Genomic DNA, 18508 nt, shown 5'->3' on the forward strand with positions numbered 1-18508 from the left:
TAAGTGTCATGAGATCTGAGTTAGTGATTGCAAAATGGGAAATATATGTAGAAAGGAAGAGTGTAGTTTAGCCAGAGTGGGTAAAGATTGAGCGGATGCATGGACAGAAATAGACAGCCAACTCTGGAAACACTGAGCACAATGATGAGTTAGTGGTTTCAACTTTAGTCACTTCTTTCCAAGCCTCTGGAGAAAAGCAAACATTCCCCAAGTTACTGAAGGTGCTACGGGAGTCTCAAACTGTTAATAGTTAAGATTTCACTATTTCGTTTTTCGTTTTATTTTCTGCTCAAAGCAAAACCCCAAAGTTTGTGGAGTCTTACCCTCGCCGGACCGACTTTCATCGTGCTCAGGTACAGAGGAAAAAAAAAAAAAAAGGCCCTGGTGCTTGCCCTGGTTGAATTTAGCTGGTGGAGACCGTGTTAAGGTAAAAAGTAGATATGAACAGTCCACTCCTCCGGGTGAACTTTTTTTCTGTGTGAGGAAACCTGAGATAACGTGGAGATGACACCGGAGAGGAAGCGGAGGTTGTAGTGTGAGCCTGGGGTCGAAATCGAATAGATTCTCTCCACGACTCACACTCTCATGTTTCCTCTCAGCTTCCATCGCTGATAAACCCACCCTCCCTAGCATCCTCTAAATCTTTAGCGTTTCCACCTCGCCCACTCTATGCCCGCAGCTTCACCCCCCCCCCCCCCCGCTTTTTCCCTCAGTGACATATGGTGCTCGTTAATAAGCGCAGCATCCAAGACATTAGGCAATATCCTCAGCTGCAGAACCGTCAGAAGAAATGGTTGCACACCAGCACATAATTCCACACAGACCTCAGATCATTTGATTTCTCAGGCTACTTCGCTAAGTATGAGCTCAGTACAATCCACGCACAAAATCGGACACATCATGTATTTTGTCAAATACGTCACACCGCATGCAGTAGCTTAGCCAAAGGTAGATTAAAAGCAATGAAGGGTAAAAATACTCCCTCCTGAGGCATTTAGTGATGCAGCATTAACACGTCATCCGTAGAGCACAACTGGGTAAAAGCAGAAAGTGATTGACAGAGATCGAAACAAAACAAGAGAAGAGAGGAAAAGGTCTTTCAAATGACCTGGAATAACTCACTTTTACAGTAAAAGCCTTTTTCTTACATTTTTACTACGCTTTGAACCGCTTTTGTTTTGAATTTTTTGTATGTTCTTCATTGTTTCACTGTTTAATCGTAATATTCTGTGCTCCAGGTCTATTTTTTTTTAGCAGTCTCATTTATTTTTGCATTTAGAGTACATTGTTTACTCGGTTTTACTGTTAAGCATTTCTTAACTATATAAATAAAGGTATTATTATCATTATTATTATTATTATTGTTATTATTAAGAGAAGATAGTTTCAGGCTCTCAGATTAATGCTAAATACTGCAAATACAAGTTTAAGTTACAAGCATTTCTCTAAGACAGAGCTGCTGTTAAAAAATACTGAAAGATAATTTCATTGAACGGGCAAAGCCAAAGATCAATACATGCAAATTGGCTAATTTGCAACCCTGAATATCATGAGAGAAACTCTGATTAAAGCACATTTAAAATTCTTACCAGGGTCACTGTTGTTCTTGAACAGTCCAAACTTCAAACTGTGAAGACAGCAGCATGTAGTCTGGAGAGTTCTCATCTGCGTATTTTGCATTCATGTATGTAAAGACATTTTTTTTTTTACCGCAGACAAGGACAGGAAACATGCATGCGAAACAGTAACCACAGCTTGATAGATAGCTAGAAAATCAAGCATCCTCACTTTGTCAACAACAGCGTGAAAACCTGTACCAACAACTTAAAAAGCCAGTGCATCGGGTGCAGATGTCAAAGCCGCCGCTTCCAGTCCATAAGTACGACCCAAGTCTCTAGACACTTGGAACTTAAATGGGATCTGGCACCTTAATGGCGCCAAATAACGTTTCAGACCCAGATTCATAAATCAAAAAGACAAGAAGGATATATGAATGAGCCATACAAGCTGCACAGAGGCAGCGTTGGAGAGAGAGAGAGAGAGAGAGAGAGAGAGAGAGGTTCTGCCGAGAGTGAAACAAGGAATGACAAATGGGCAGATGCAGAAAGAACAGTTTGAGAGAAAAGTGATGCAGCTGTCTGGTAATGTCTGAGAGGAAGGAACAGGAGAGAGAGACGGAGGGGGGCTAAATATGTGCTATTAACTTTAAGATTTAGCTGGACTTGGTTTTGTCAGTCGGGGCCAAGTGATGCTGCAAAGCAGATTGCAGAGGCTCTCAATCTTCATACGTAAAGAAGTGACCACATCAGCGCACTGGCGGGCAGTTACACGTGCACGAGCACATGCGTCACGCACCGGGTTCGTGCAGATGCACGACTGTTGCACAAACCAGAACATTTTAAGATTCTCTAAAAGGGAAAAAAAAAAAAAAATCAGGCAGAAACGCTTGAATGCTTTTCTGGGTTGACACTTTATCTAATTGTTTCAGCAAATAATTCAAAAAAGAGAAGCACATGAGCATCTACCGTTTGGTGTGTTGTCCATTAAGATTATACAGCATTTGAATATTTTCCTTTCAAAGCTTTGTTAGTTGTGTTTATGACATAACTGAAAACGAGTCATTTCAACGCACAGGTGTAATAATTAGAATCCAAGGTGCGACGCTTGGTCAAGCCTGCCTCCAACTGGCCGAGTCATTTTCACCCATTGTGGGATTTTACCAGGGTAAAACTCGAGGCTTGAATATTTTCCGTTGCGAGTTTCAAGTCAGTGAAGTGACTGTCCAAGTAAATCACAAGTCTTTTAGATCTCTGAACGCATTGCAGACCATAAAAATACCATGCGAGCGGCACATTTTCTCGTCAAAGGTGTGTTTCTAGAGATTATTCGATATCTGAGACCGAGTCCTATCAATGCAGACGTATTAAAACCAACTATTCAAGATATAGCGCTAGAGTGTGGCTATGCAAAGCTTTCTAGTTCTAGTTTTTTGTGTTTGTGTTTTCTGAATGTTTCGGCTTTCAAGTATTAGTCAAGTCTTTACGGAGTCAAGTTTCGAGTCTCACAGCAGTCAAATCGAAACACATGAAAGGACAGAGTCTTGCAAAAGCAAATTGTATCCCTATTTGCAAGACTTTCAGGTCTTGAGAATCCTGACCATTATAGGGACAAGATGGGTTTCAAATCCTCATTTCTGTGACACAGTTGCGACTCAAGCGCAAGTCTTCAGATCCTTGAGAAACAAAACCAGCGCTCTAGAGCTTCTCTCTGGAGCGCCTTTGTCCTAACGTTCAACGGTCACACAACATCATCGCAGAAGCGGAGGGACAATGTATGTAACGACAGCTGCAGAGAGAAGACGGCGCTGAGGGCGAAGATGTGTTCCACCGCGAGGCGAGGGCGCCGGTAAATATGGTAAATTTAAGTCCAAACCTGGGGGCAGGTACAGATGAGCTCAGGTCTCAGCCCCCTGAACTCAACGCAACTGAGCCCTGGCTGGATAGCGGAGGCTAACGTGGGTGTGCACACTTAGCGAATAGGTCGTCCGGCTTTCATACAGAACAGGAATCTGCAAGAATTAGAATCAAACATATTAACAAGATGAAAGTCCTACTCTAATCTGAAAACACAGATAACGCATCACAAATGTTGCAACATGGATTAAACTTTGAGCTTTCTTGGGCTGCCCTACATAAACGCCCACTTACTGAGCACTAAAACACACCGTAAAATATAAAAGGGCGGCCATGCTTCAGAAACAGTAACCAGCTTATAAAACGTTTTATATCTCACTTCCCACATCTCTGTTTCAGTTGTCGCCACTGTTGCGTGAAGCGATGACACTTCGTTGAACTACCGGTGCCGCCCAACACAGTGAGGAGAAGACAAGTACTGTAAATTTATTAGCCTGCTCCAGGTTATGGCAGTGCTCTTGGAACCATATTAAGTGCCTTTTGGCCATTTGAGGGGCAGCGCAACGAGCTGTAAACACAACACTGACATCATCGGCTTATAAATTTGACAGTGAGCAGTGAGTAAACAGCGAGAGAGCTTTTCAGCCAGGAAACCGCTGCCTGCTGCTACGGGGCTGGTGGCAGCGGCGAGAGTGAACCTAAACATTGCAGCCGCGGGCCACAAAAACCAAGACAATCAGCTGAAAGACACTACAACGGTAATGGAAACTGAGGGGGAACTGCAGAGTCGGGTGATTTATTCTCTGCGGGTTTTTCACTGCGAGCGACCCTCTTCCACATCCCACATGGTGGTTTGACCGATTTTCAGCAGAAAAAATATTGATCAGTGGAGCCTTAGATCAATTTTGACTCTAGCTCTGCACGGCTGGGATTAAGTTTCCTTTAGATAAAGACAGGCCTCTGTGCCATTAATAATGTTAATCTACACAAAGTCACCTCACGTTGCAGTGAGGTTTAACAGGCGAAGGCAGTGAAGGCAATGTTTAGGATCAGCTATCATTATCCAACTAAAAAGCAGTTATAATGTGTCTCGACATGCTGAGCACACAATATTATGAAGAAATGATGAGAGGAAAAGTTTATAAGTGCAATAAGGGGACTTTCAGATTATCATGCAGTACTACAGTTATAATAATAAGCGATTTAATAAGCTCTTGGAGAACCTGGAAAGAAATAATCAAGATTAATTATTTGCACAAGAGAGATCTCCTCTCTAATGAATGCATGTGGATCCGTGCTGAAATTTTCCAGCGCCACACTTACCGTACCTTGGCATAAAGATGTTTCCCATTAAAACGATCCCACCCAATTAACCTGAGGCATTACCCAGAATGAATAATGTGGCCAGAGTATGTTCCTTCGCTGCAGTTTCACATTGCCTCTCCAAACTTGAGGCATAAATGTACAGTTGTGAAAAAGGAGAACAATAGCCGGCTTCAGGAAATTTACTCCAGGTTTCCAGGCAACCAGCAGACACTTGCCACCTCTCTCTCTCTGCGCATTTGTGAGCAAAAGTGATCCTAATTTTCCTTCTGTGTGCCATCAGAATTTATTAGCTCCAGGGGAACATACGTAGCTACTTTTTCCCACCTCTGCCCGTAGCTGTGTGTCTTATCTTTCCTCTCTGTTTGTATTTTGGAACCTAAAAACGTATTTCCACGAGTTTGGTGGACAGATAGGCGCCGAGCCAAGGAACAACTGATGGGATTTTTTTGTTGTTGGTTTTTTTGGATTTCTGCCATGGGATGATGATTATTTTTAAACACAACTATGAAACTAACAGAGGTGGAGCCTTTATTCCAAATGCAAAGGGGGGCATTTACAATATTCACAGGCCAAATAAGAAGTGCTGTGACCTTAATTTTCAGGAATGATGGCTTTTGGTGCAAAGGCAGAGTTGGAGATTTATTCATCAGAATAATTTACAATTACTGGGAAATAAGTCCTGTTGAGATTAATGCAAGAAAATCATGGATGTTAAAAGAACTACTACCTTACTCTGACCAAAAAAGGGCATTTGCTTTCACATTTCTTTACAAAATCAACGAGTTTTAGCAGAAAAAGGTCCCAATTTTTCTATATTCTATTGCTTTCACTGCATTATTTCACAGACAAATTTGCAGTCTGTCAGCAAATTCCACATAAAATAAGCAACAAGAAACACTGTACAAAAACACACTCATGCACATGCAAAGGTATAAACACACACACATGCAGGGCCAAGTGTTACCCACCACGCAGTAGAAATGCATGTCTAGTCGCACAGGTCGGTCTCCTGTGTGCAGAGCTGGAAGTGTGGATGTGAACAGCGTCGGTCCATCCAGCAGGATCATTAGTCAGGACTCTCTCTCTCTCTCTGTGTGTGTGTGTGTGTGTGTGTGTGTGTGTGTGTGTGTGTGTGTGTGCGTGGCCCTTTCCTGCCCTCACAGGTACTCCAGATAGATATTTTCAAACGCCACTCTTTTAAAAATTCTCTTCTTCTCTGACTCTTTCTCCTCCTTCTGCTTCTTCCTCGTTCTAATGTTGCTGCTTCTTCTCTCCTGTACTTGACATTACTCCTCCTCCCCCTCTCTTCACCCCTTCTCCCTCCTCCCCACATGACTTTAGTCCCTCGTTCCTCCCTTTTTCTGCTTTGGTTCCACTTCCTTTCATTTTTTTCCCTTTCCATAGCAATTTCATCTCTTCTTTTTCCGTCTTTGCTTTGTGAAACCGATCCTTGTCTTTGTTCTTCTTCATCATCAGTATTTCTGTGTTTTTCCCCTTATTGTTTTTTTACTAAATATATGAATTGAGAAACATGTTTTAATTAGAAAAGTACCGTCAACAGGAGGAGAAGCCAATTTCTCATCTGGCTCTTTTTTCGTTCTGACTCTCACTGTTGATTGCAGATTGCTGTCAGTTCTTCCTGTGCTAGCCGCAGCCACTGCTGTGTATTTGTGTGTGTAATGAATGTATGAGTGTGTGTCATAGATAACATGGTGTGCTCTCAACTGTCAGAAACAGGAAGAGTGGAGCTTGGTAGTTTGGCCCTGATGAGAGAGCCTTCTCGTGTGTGTCTATCTGTACGTGTGTGTGTGTGTGTGTGTGTGTGTGTGTGTGTGTGTGTGTGTGTGTGTGTGTAATGTGTGCGAGTGTGCTTGTGCATGTAGAAAGACAGTGTGCACATGTGAGTCAGTGGTGGAAGAGAGAAATGTAATTAAACTCCTGCATTTTGTTACGAAGCTGTTACAGTAATCACTCTGAGGAACAAGCTTTTATACACACACACACACACACACACACACACAGACTACCTTTAAAGTGCTTACAGTTCATGACCTTCATGTAAACAGCTTTAAGTCTCTTTACACCACATTATCTGTATTAGATGGCCATACATAGGCATTAAAATACGATATTATCATCATTCCGATGGGTCAACTTGTTTCCATTTAATTATATTGTGCTATTTCTGTTCACGGTTTAAGAAATTATATTTGATGCTTTGTGTTCAAAATTCATCTAGAAAATTGTTTTCGGGTTTACAGAGAAAATGAAAGATCTAGTTTAATCAGAAGCCCTGTTATTCTTTTGTAATATTCCGAGGCCATTCAGCATCAACGCCACGTCCGCTCATGACCTGCTGTTACTTCATCCCCAAAGAGCAGCTTAACAGCAGCAGAAAATCTTGTTTCTGCCGACCCCCAGTGGTTTCGCCTCTCACCTTGCTGCAGTGATGTAGGGGAACCCTTGGCGGGTGCGGCCCATCACCGTTAGGGCTGGGCTACCGGCGCAACGCAGCACACTCCTTGCCACACCCCCAGCATCACTGAGGCCGATGTCAGAACGGAGACTTTGAACCAGAGAGTGCAGTGAACGGCTGCTTTTCAGCCGGCTGTTAGGTTACTCTGTAACGTCTAAGCCCTCTGCAGGTAAATAGAGACATTTTTATTGCAGAATCAGATGATACTAAAGTAAATTTTATCTAGAATCAAGAAAGAAAACAAATCCTCGCCTCAGCTAAATGAGGGAAGCTCCCTATACCTTTAAGGGGGCTGCTGCTGACTGACTCGCTGCCCCCCGGAGCCACCTGCAGTAACAGCCAGCACTCAGCACTGCTGTCTGCCTTTCAAATACCCAGTAAAGTCACAGCCTCTTGCAAAGGAGTGTGCTGAGCAAGGCCACATACTACTCAAAGCTCAAAAAAAAAAACTGTATCACAGGCCATGTTTGTTTGTTGTGGTTCGCGTTCACTTGCGTAATTTTAGATCGTTTGCGGCATCGACAAATATTCTGCTTGAAATGAGAAAAATTCAGCAAATTCATTTTCCTGCACAACTTGGTTGTTTTGGGACTTTGGTGGTCCTCAACGTGTTTCTTTGGCTTTTCATTAATAGCCTAATATTCCGATTATAACCAGTTTAAAAGCCCAAACAGAACAGAAATGCCCCATTTAAACACTTCAACCATAATAAACAGATCGAAAAATAAATGTCAATCGGTTGCAAAGGGGGAGTTTTGTTCCATGCAAACGATTTAAAGAAATCACATCCAATTTAAACGGTTGACCTGCAATCTTTGATCAGAATGAAAAAACATGTGCATGTAACCGCAGCTACAGATGCCTATGTGGTTCTATTTAAAGATCTGCATTCCATCTATCAACCCAACCGAAAAGAAACAGAAACTTTGTTTTTTTTTTGCCTCTATAAATATTAGTTCTTTCAGGTCCTGGCTCACATATTGTGACAAGGGAATAATCAGCCTTAAACAATCTCTTTTTTTAAATTCTTTTTTTTTTTTTTTTTTGGCATTTAGCCTCTATTTGATAGTTTGACTGCCTAGAGAAAGACAGGAACCAAGGGCAAAGAGAGAGGGGACACGCAACAGGGGTCCCCTCTGCCAGGAATTAGACTGTAGACTTTGCGGTTATTAGGTATGAGCCTCGACCATTCAGCCACCGGATGTCATTCCTTAAACTATTTCTTTTTAAATTATTTTGATAACATAAAACATTTTACAGGGACTTAAACCCAGATTCCACATCTGTATAGTAGGGCATGCTTCCAGGCTCGAGCATCCTACTTTCACATTTGAACCCCTCCCTTAGTTGACATCCCTCCCTGAAGACCGACAGTTATTTGATAGGTGCAGCTAAGAACATCTCAAAGCAGGTTTCAAGATTTGACATATTATCATATTGGTGCATTTCCTCAAATTCTCCAGTAGATGGCTCTGGAGCCCCCCCCCTCCCCAAACACACACACACAAACACACACACACTCTATCTCTCTCGGTCTCTGTGTGTGTGTCTAACTAGGAAGGATGCAATTAACTGAGAGGATGTCATTACAGGGCTGGAACATCAAAAAGCCTCGATAGGCCACCTGAATCCACACTCACACACCAGCATTTGTAGTTGGAGACACGCTACTATACTTGTCGGACCCCCGTGAGTCTCGGTGCATTCCCAGCCTCTAGGCCTAACCTAAGCCGAATTCTACCCCTACCCCTAAAACCACATCTCAGCCCCCAGGTAAATGTCCTTCAGAAAAAGTCCTCACAAAGTTTGAAAAAAAAAAAAAATTTTTTATTTTATATATCTACTCTTGGTCCTTACAAAGGCAGAAATGCAAGAACACACACACACACACACACATGCACACACACACACACACACACACACACAAAGAGAGACATTCCTGAGAGGACTGGGGTAATTAGGTGAGTTTGTTTTCGGAGCGAACACTGTCTTCCTGCGTCTCGGAGATGAGCACAGCTAATTACGAAAGCAGCCATCTTCAGCTACGACAGCATTCACCTTCCTGTTGGAAACACTCAACCCGGGCTGGGAACCTGGGAGCTGCCTCGACGCCTCTAAATGAAAACCGTGCACCGCATTGATTTGGAAGGAACACATCACCGACATGTCCTCCAAAGCTGCTTTGTATGTTGTCAATCTTTGATTTTCAGCACGCTCATGGAGTGCTACAGGAGTGTTTTGCTTTTTTTGGTTTGCATTTTAATCGATACCAGAAAGCATGACAATAAATCTGCTGTATGCTGTAAGTGGTTGCAAAGAGCTCCTTCTCCTCTAGGATGCAAGTATATGCATCAGTGAGGTTTCACAAAAATCAATATAAAGCTAGCTTCAGCCTCATGTTCTATTAATGAGGCTAACTTTCGTTTCAGGTTAAGAGAGGGCATTTATGGATTCAGTAATGTCTATATGCAACTATTCAGGCTATTCATTATAATTATACACTGTATGGCCAGAAGTATGCGGACAGCCCTGTCCCACTCTTCCCGGGCTCAGGATTTGGGTTAGGCCCCATAATTACAATTAAAGACAAACTCCAAAATAAGTTATCTATTATTATTTCCACTCTACATATAATCCAAAAGATGCAAATTGCTAATAAAGGTGACACCCCCCCCCCCAAAAAAAAAAAAAAAAAAAACAAAAACACATTGTGTGCAAAAATCAATTTTGGTACAAGTCTGGATTACCAACTGGGCCAAGTGGGAAACTGCCCTGGGGACCAAACCACCAGGGGGCCTGAAGGCTCTGGGTGTGAGAATTTGTAGTAATTTAGTATTAGGTCATTTGTCTGGGACCCCTGTATCCACCATTAAAGCACGATGGGAACTGAAATGGTATGGGCCTCAAGGTGTCACCGGTGTTTTTAGAGACCCCATTGTGTAGAGGGGTCATTTTGCCCAGGGGCCGCATGGCAGGTCAATCTGGCCCTAAGCGGAGGAAACGAGGAAAATCTACAGACTCAATGAGTGGAAGTGGGAGTCCTTATTGAAGTCCCACCTTAAGATTGATAACATGGCTGTATTTTTATAGAAAATCCAAGAAAGGTCAGGTTGGGAGAAAACAGCAGGATTCAAAATTTCCAAAGTTGTCCAAAAGGATGTTTGGGGTTTTACATTTAATAAGAAGTAATCATGGAATCTGGTCTGTTATATTCTGCTATAGAAACATACATTATTTCAATACGTAAATATTGAGTAAACCCTAGATCAAGAGGTTTTGGTTGCTTGACTGCGTAGACAGAAACACCCAATTAACGATAGCCCGGTTGCCTCTCCGGGGGAAACCTTGACCTTGAAGACATGTAGGGCAGACAGCTCAAACAAAAAACGGGAAGCGAACAAACAAAACATCGTGTTTTTTTAAGCAAGAAAAATAATTTATTTATAATGATATAATAATTTCATCACACTGGCATTGCATAGCTGCAGAGGGAAGCGTTTGTGTGTGACGCCACCTCGCAGCTACAGATCACACCACTGGATGGGGCAGGGAAACAGAGGTTATTCAATACATACATGGAATATTCCTTTAAATATGTCTTTTTTCAATGAGGAATAACAAAAATAGAATAATTCCAATAACTCTGTCTGTCTCTTTCTCCGTGTCTCTCTAATTATCATCTCTGTGTCTTTATAAGCTGCCTGTACAGCCCCCAACACTGGGGTTTGAAACTGGGCTTGGGGGCTTTGTTTTACTCTGTTTAGAGTGGCAGCAGGGTGGGGTTTATCACCATAGGACATCAGTTTTTGAGATGGGGCAGCATGCCCACTCAATAGTACCCCTGAAATGTACAAACACAGTAAACCTCACCCCTCTGGCACACCTAAAAGAAACGCACGATGCTCTTTGGCCCAAATCCGCAGCCATTACCTCTCCCTCTGTGGCTTTTTCACCCTCTATCGCTCTCTCATAAAGCTGGACCACACAAATAAAAAGTTAGTAACCCATGCCACCCCGAGTTACTGACCAAAGTAACACCTGGGACACAGACCACACTCTTGAAAAAAAAACAAAGGGTGCAATTTTCAGCAAGTTTCATAAGGTACAGTTCACCATAAAACACAACAAAGCCATTAAAAATCCCGTTCCATATGTGACTTACACAGGTTGTGAAATACCCACTGCAGCTTACCAAAAGTCAGTGAATCTCCATGAGGATTGGGTTTGTTTCTGCCCAAAGTGCCAAAAAATTACAACTAAAATTTCCAAATATGATGACAGGATTGCTCACGACACCCCAGAGAACCTCTTCTGAGCAGGCTTCTTTTCTCTCTCATGGGTACAGTCATGTGGTGGATGCTTGGCAGAAAACGGCTCTCGGCAAAACTGTAAACTGTGAGGTCTGTGGACTAAAACGACTGAGCCACTGAAACTGGAGCGACATGTTGCTTTCAGAGTTTTTCAAATGTAATGTTTTGGGACTTCGAGAGGACTGCCGCTGTATAATGTTGAGCTACAGCCAAAATAGGCAAACCTCAGTAATTCCCAACAAAGCTACGCATCCAGATTGGGTTTTTTGTTTTTGTTTTGTTAGATCACTGTACTGGTAGGTTATGATAAGCTAGAGCTCTGCATGGGCCTAAAACTGAGACCCGAAGCCGACCAGTCCTACCAAATTTAATACCCAAACCCGAGCCTACACTCAAAGCTGTACTTTTTGCTTTATTTAATCCAAGACCGACCATTATCTCAGCTGGCTAATGAAACCCACTGGCAACCAATACGAGTGCAAAGCACCCTAATGGGCCGAAACGGACCCAAAATCTGATACTCTGTCAGGACCTGTCAGGTTCGTGTCAGGTAGCAGGACTCCTACTCGTACCCTGAACTTTTGCTTTCCCATGCTCAGCTGATGCAGGTAATGATTCCATGTGTTTTTAGTGGCACATGCGGGTGGTGAATGTCCCTCAGTAAAGACAAACATTTGTTAAAAACAACCCGAACTTTTTTAAAAGTGCAGTTCACTCTTACTTTCTCAGGTTCTCCGGTCAGATTTCTGCTCTGACGGTTTTGTTAAATGTGGACCAAAGCTACTACAGAGCGGTAAAATAATACCTTTAACATCTGTAGTAACTGTTTTTTTTGTTAGTGACAAATTATATTTGCAAGTTCTTGGAAAATACTTGGATGTCTTGTGGTTGATTTTTTTTGGTCTGAGGTCTAAAGGGGATGTTTGATTTGTTTAAGCTGGTTTGGCATGTGGTCCCCATCTCTATTCATTATACTTTACAAATTGCTGTAAACACACTATCACACAAATTCAGCGTTGTTTAGCTTACTCAGATAAACTGTGATACCTGCCAAGTCTCCAACTTAACTTTTTAACATTTCCACGCGGCTTTGATTTGTGTGTCTTAGCAACAGGTTGCTATCGGGCTGATTGTACAATGAAACCAGATTAACGAATGATTGCAGCAGTCAATCCTTTCCTGCCGTCCCATACCTTTTATCACTTAGCAGGGAGGAAAGAGAGAGAGAGAGAGAGGGAAAAGCTTTTAATGTGATTACTCATCTGAGTCACACGACAGCTGAGAAGAAGCTAGAGAGGAAGTGAAGGAAGAGATGACGGAATACGTATAAATTTCAGCGTAGTAATCCCCGTATTCAGCAGAAACAAACCTCTGCTCCACAACCTCATTTCCCTTCCTTCCTCGCTTCCCTTCTTGTCCTCCTAAAGACGGGATAATGGATTAAATATTCAATATATTCCTCTTGTCAGCTCTGTTTTCACACTTTATAGAAATGTCATTTTCAATATAATATATTGTCAGCATATTTTAGCGATTGGTAATATAGTTCTACAGAAGTTTCTTGGAGGCGGAGCAGCTCTGTCTGCAGGAATAATTTCATTGACTGTTGAACCCCCCCACGGGTGGAAAAAAAGGAACCGGATTTTCCCATGCTGCGGATGGAAAGAGATGAGGGATAACATATTGCTCCCGTTGACGGTAAACTTGCTGTTAGTTGCCTTTCAGAAGAACTAAAACGTTGCAAGAATATGGACCCCGGTTGGCAGTAAGGCTCTTTGGCTCCGCCCATTAACGATTAACCAACCAATGAGATTATTTCTGCCTCTGTAGCCGCTCAGTTACTGAGAAATATTTGTAAAAACTGCAAAAAAGAACTACGTGTATCCCTACAGAAGGGATAGAACCCTTTTTGACCAGTGTACCCATATGTTTCTTTGTTTGTTTGTACCTCTCCTTGCTACCCCTCCCTATTGACAACGGTCAAACCAAGTGTGTTGAAGATATCTGCCCTCTGACTACGCAGGAACAAATACAACAACACTACGGTTTGTTGATCCTGAACACGATGAAACTGCAACATCATCTCTGACAACCCACCCTTTCACACTATATTTAGAGGTGTGTGCGCGCCTTGTTTACACACCACATAAGACTTTTTAACAAGAAACTGTTGCCGTCGTTGCTGCGTGGAAACAACACATCTGCTCTCTCCTCACACTCTGCCTGTATCTGTCTTCTCTGTTCCTATATTTTAGACAAGATCTGTGGCGCTGGGTCCGAATGAGGTTTGTCTCGCTGCGGCCTTCTCTTCTTCCCTTCCACCCTTTCCACCTTCCCCCATCTGATCTCACATATGTGATCGCTCTGAGGGAAAAAATATCACTAAACTGCCAGACTCTGTATACCTGCATACGAATGCCGATTTTTTTGCAACTACTCATTTGGTAAAGACTCAGAATATCTGAGTCCCTCGATGCATCGGTAGTAACACCAGATTTCTAAACTTTGCCTTTCTGGTCAGATTCAGATTTAACATAAACGCTCCCTTTGACACTTTTTCTGTTATTTTGGCCAAATTTAGCAAAGGTTTTGTTTGTGTTGTGCACTACCAAGGCAGCTGAAATAAAAAAAAAGTAACAATTATAAAATAAAAAAAAACACGCAAGGCGCTGCAGCAACACGCCCATAATTCAGTATACAAGGCAAACAAACACAGAGTTTTATAGGTTTATCTTTTTTCATTCACTAAATATTTAAAACAAGCGTCACTTGACTAGTCATCATAAATGGTGATAATTTATGCATTTTTAAATTTCTCATCTTTTTTTTTTCAGGACGATGGAATACCTGAAGGACTGTTGTAGGATGTGTGTGACGGAGTTTTTTTTTGTTTTTTTTTACTCTCCTGTTGTTGTGTGTATTTCCATCCACTAGGGGGAGCTCTGACTCAATAGCACCGAGGGATAGTTTGCCGCCTGGGATTCAGGCGACGAAAGGTTCCCTCCTCCCTCTACGTGGTCCATTGATGCAGGGGATAAGTCAGGTGTCAGAGATGAACCTTTGCTAATCCAAAACGATCAGACCGTCCACACAGTGATCCAGAGCTGAGGGTCGGTCCAGGATCAAAGACCACAGGGCGTTTTACTCACAATCCGAGAGTCAAGGTCCTTTAAGCAAAAACACATTCAAATCCTGCCTGTATCTCTGTTTGTGCACAGATCCTATCCATTCATTCATTCATTCATCCATCCATGTTAATTCCATCTTACATGGACACTGTAAAGGAAGGTAAAGAAAAAGTATAAAAACTCAATGATCGAGAAAGAGAGAAGGCAGAAGATAAGCGTCAATAGAAAGATGTTTTATGCACTCTCAAGCTAAGCACAGCATCTATTTTCTTAACAGTCATTCATTGACATTCATCTGGTGTCGCGTCGTCTGCTGAGCTCAGATGCATAGACTGAATGCAGAGAGAGGTGAAGAGGAGGAGGAGAGAGGAAAGAGATACGAGACAAGGGAAGGTTAACGGAAAATGGGAGAGGGTCAAGGAGGGAGGACAGGATGGAGAGAAGGTTAAAAAGGGAAGGCAGAGGAAGGTAAATATTTAGAGACAGGGATAGAGAGGTGTTGCTACGTGCAAAAACAGAGAGATGTTGAAGTCTATAGAGTAAGAAAGAGAAGGAGACTGTGTGCTATATGCCGGAAGAGAGGTTGCAGCGGGGAAAAAGAGAGAGATGATGCTATATGCAGAAAGTCTGATGGAGTGTGTGCTCCAGCAGTGATGAAAGGAGGAGAAGAGTGAGGGGCGAGCAGGAGGAGAAGGTGGAGGAGGAGGAGGAGGAGGAGGAGCGCAGACCACCACCTCCCCTCTGAGACCAAAGAGGTGGAGTGTGGAAATGTGCACGGAAGAGGGCAAAACATAGAAAAACTATTCGCCCCTGTAGCGTCACTCTGCAACACTGTGGATGGAATTTTTAACAAGACTCCCAATGCTCTGGCCGCAGCTGTAGAGGCTAATGTCACAAGACTCCCTCATTCCAGAATTCCAAACTCTGCCAATCATTCCAGAATCCTCTGGGTTCTGGAATACGTTTGCTTCCGTAATCCAACGGTTCCCAAATCCTCTTGATTCCGGAATCCTTTTGGTTCCAGATTCCCTTTGGGTTCCACAATCTTTATGGTTCCATAATGCAAGGATGAAGGGGGGGAGGGGGTGCTTAGGTCGTTCTAATCCTATCCCAAGAAATGTGTGGGTCAGGGTACAGGGTGATGATGCACACACAATCACAAACACACACACACACACACACACACACACACACACACACACACACGCACACATCCGATTCCCAAATATGTGCGAGTCCGAATACGCCCACGTAGTGAGGACGCGCACAAAAATGCCAGAGACATTAAAAAGGGACACGGACATGCACTCTCTCCTTTCTTCTTCTTTGTTCTTGGCACTTCCTTCTATACACACACATGAACACACGCAGACAAGTGCAAACAAACACATATGCACCACTAGGTCCCCTCTGGTCGGTTTTTAGTTTGTATTTGTCCTTTGGTCCCATCACCAGAGACCAAAATTTGTAAAAACTCTGTTTAATAACCAGGCCTGCTTCATACTCTCCGTACAGAAACTCCACAGGCATGATTTCATCTGTGCACACACTCGTATGGACACACACACACACACACCTGTGTAGATAGGTCTGTTTGCCTTCCATGGCATTACTCCATAGTCCGTGTGTGTGTATTTCAGTGTGTTTTCCCTCCATGGTGTGGGCAGTTCTTAGTTCAAACTGTTTGCTGCTCTGTACACTATTTTCAGTCTTGCCCGCAAATGATCTTCGTTGATAGATGCATAACATTTATCTTTGTACATGATACATACAGCACAATCCAATGCATGTACAGTATATGGCCATCTAGCATGTGTAGGAAAAAATATATGCAAAAAAACCCATCTAAACAAAGACTGAAAAAATGACTGACGAGTGTCTCGAGAACAAAATGTAGTGACGCAAAGGCTGCGCCGTGTAAACGACCTCCAACGCCAAAGAAAAAAAGTGCTTGTGTTCCAGAATGTTTTCCGTTTGCTGGGTGCCTCTGTGGAATGTTTTGTGAAGGTCCACTTTTATGGTCATAGCATGAGCAACAAAATCTGTGACATGCTCATGCCTCCCCTTTGGTGGCAAAAAGCCCCCATGTGGTTTCTCTTTGTCAGTGTTCCACTTCATCTGCTGAAACCAGAATGTTCTGTCTCTTGAAGATGACCGCGCCGATGCCATTGCCTTTACCATAGAGAGAAGACAGAGCCATGATGTGAAAGGTTTTGGGAATGTTCGCTTTCCCAGGTGCCTCATCACACCATTAATAATCTACCCTTAATTTCATGCAGGTCTACAGGTGTCGGTGCTGTAGTGCTACTGGCTGGAGGGTTTTGGTTCATAGATGAATCATTTGAAAGTTTTACGTCTTCTGTATCTTGTTCCATTTATTTCTTTAATTAATTTGATTACTGATCCTCTGTGGTATCCTAGCGAATCAGTATAACTGGTTACAGATTCCGATACAGTAACCATTGTCATCATCAAGGACTCTTGTTGTCATCATCCAGAAGGAGCTAGGAGTAACGATATCCACTTTATAACCTCATATTTCCAGCCTCTGCTCCACTCAACCATCAGTCCATCCAGCCTCCACACTAAAAAAATTCCCAATGAGGAAAACATGGTGCAGTGTTGAGGCATGACCTCAAAGCATCAACCTTTCATTGAAATTATAGTGAGAACAAACTTTGTTCTCCACAGCTCTCTCGCTTTCTTAGAGGGACCAGTTTGACAGGGAACAATAGCGCTCCAACCATGGGAGGGTCAATTTTGTCCAAAAGTATGCTCCAATTTGATTGGACAGTGCAAATTGTCAATCAGTAGCTGGAGCGATCTGGTTGGACATGTCAGTCAGAAGGCCCCATCTGCAGTGGGTGGCACATTGTAGAATTGGTTTGTCGACAGCAAACGGGCCTGGTTATCATCTGTTAACGATACTTCTGTTCATTGATCATTGGGTTTGCTGTTCCCAGATGCTGCCTCTCCTCCTTCGGCGGTCGTCGGTGTGGTGGTTGAGAACTCTGTAACCCGTCGTGCCAGAGGGTTTGTGCTTTTGAGCAGCTCCATGGCGGAAACTCTGGCCCCTCCACTGGAAGACTTACTGCCTTTCTTCTGAAGCAGGGCCATGAAGTTCTCATTGCGGGAGCTTGACCTCTGACTGCTGCCTAAGGTCAGGTTTCGGAGGTCGCTACCGCTGGTGCTGTGCTTCACTGGGGATACCAGGCTCTGGCGGCTCCCAAAGGAGTCAGATGGCTCCTTACGACCCAGAACCTTTCGCTTGGACCTAGAGAAGAGAAGAGAAGAGAAGAGAAGAGAAATAAATTTAAGTTCTCGACTGTCTGGAGATGTTTCAATTCATTACTTCAAATTTACTCCTCAAGCCAGATGACTCACACTTAGATTGACATCTGTCCTTGTAGAGCATGAAAATTTAAAATGCGTAACTAGAGAAGGGATTCCATCCTTTTTTGTAAGAGATGAAAACATTGACTCCCGTTCTTCTCCTCCTCTTCTCTGCCTTTCAAGCTATTTTCAGCATCATGCAAGGTAAAATCATGAACACTTGTTGCTTAGAGACTAGTTTTTGTGTGATTCTCTGTGTGTGCTTGCATCCATACGTGTGTGCGTGAGAGATTCTGAAAAAAGGAAAAAATAAGAGTCACTGGTCGTGCAGTAACCCACTGTACATGTAACCGTTGCTAGGGAAACCTTATCCTCTGTCCGCCTCACACCTTTTCAACTAGACAATGCATCTTTCTTCACATGCTTTAGGTTATAGTAAGTCAGCCGGCAAGGTCGGTGATGGCTGAGAACATTTATGCTGTGAGAGTACGGTTTTACTGTCAAAGCAGACAAGGCTGTGAT

At 42.9% G+C, this 18508-nt stretch overlaps 2 protein-coding genes across 4 annotated transcripts in view; both read right to left on the minus strand.

Moving 5' to 3' along the window:
* Positions 1-5864, minus strand: part of arhgap36 (Rho GTPase activating protein 36) — a 64816-nt gene extending 58952 nt beyond the window's left edge. For 2 of the 3 annotated variants that reach the window (XM_040141515.1, XM_040141514.1), the window contains exon 1: positions 5708-5864. In XM_040141515.1, coding sequence (XP_039997449.1) covers positions 5708-5806 — 99 coding nt within the window. In that variant the 5' untranslated portion in view covers positions 5807-5864. Of the gene's footprint in view, positions 1-1589; positions 1638-5707 lie in introns of those variants that run through there. The other variant, XM_040141517.1, reaches the window with a different exon arrangement.
* Positions 5865-10668: 4804 nt separating this feature from the next.
* nhsl2 (NHS-like 2) overlaps positions 10669-18508 on the minus strand; it is a 148482-nt gene continuing 140642 nt past the window's right edge. The window contains exon 11 of the mRNA XM_040141576.1: positions 10669-17927. Within this exon, the coding sequence (XP_039997510.1) occupies positions 17588-17927 (340 nt within the window). The 3' untranslated portion in view covers positions 10669-17587. The remainder of the gene's footprint in view (positions 17928-18508) is intronic.

The sequence above is a fragment of the Xiphias gladius genome, chromosome 12 (genome assembly GCF_016859285.1).
Source record: "Xiphias gladius isolate SHS-SW01 ecotype Sanya breed wild chromosome 12, ASM1685928v1, whole genome shotgun sequence".
NCBI lineage: Eukaryota > Metazoa > Chordata > Actinopteri > Istiophoriformes > Xiphiidae > Xiphias > Xiphias gladius.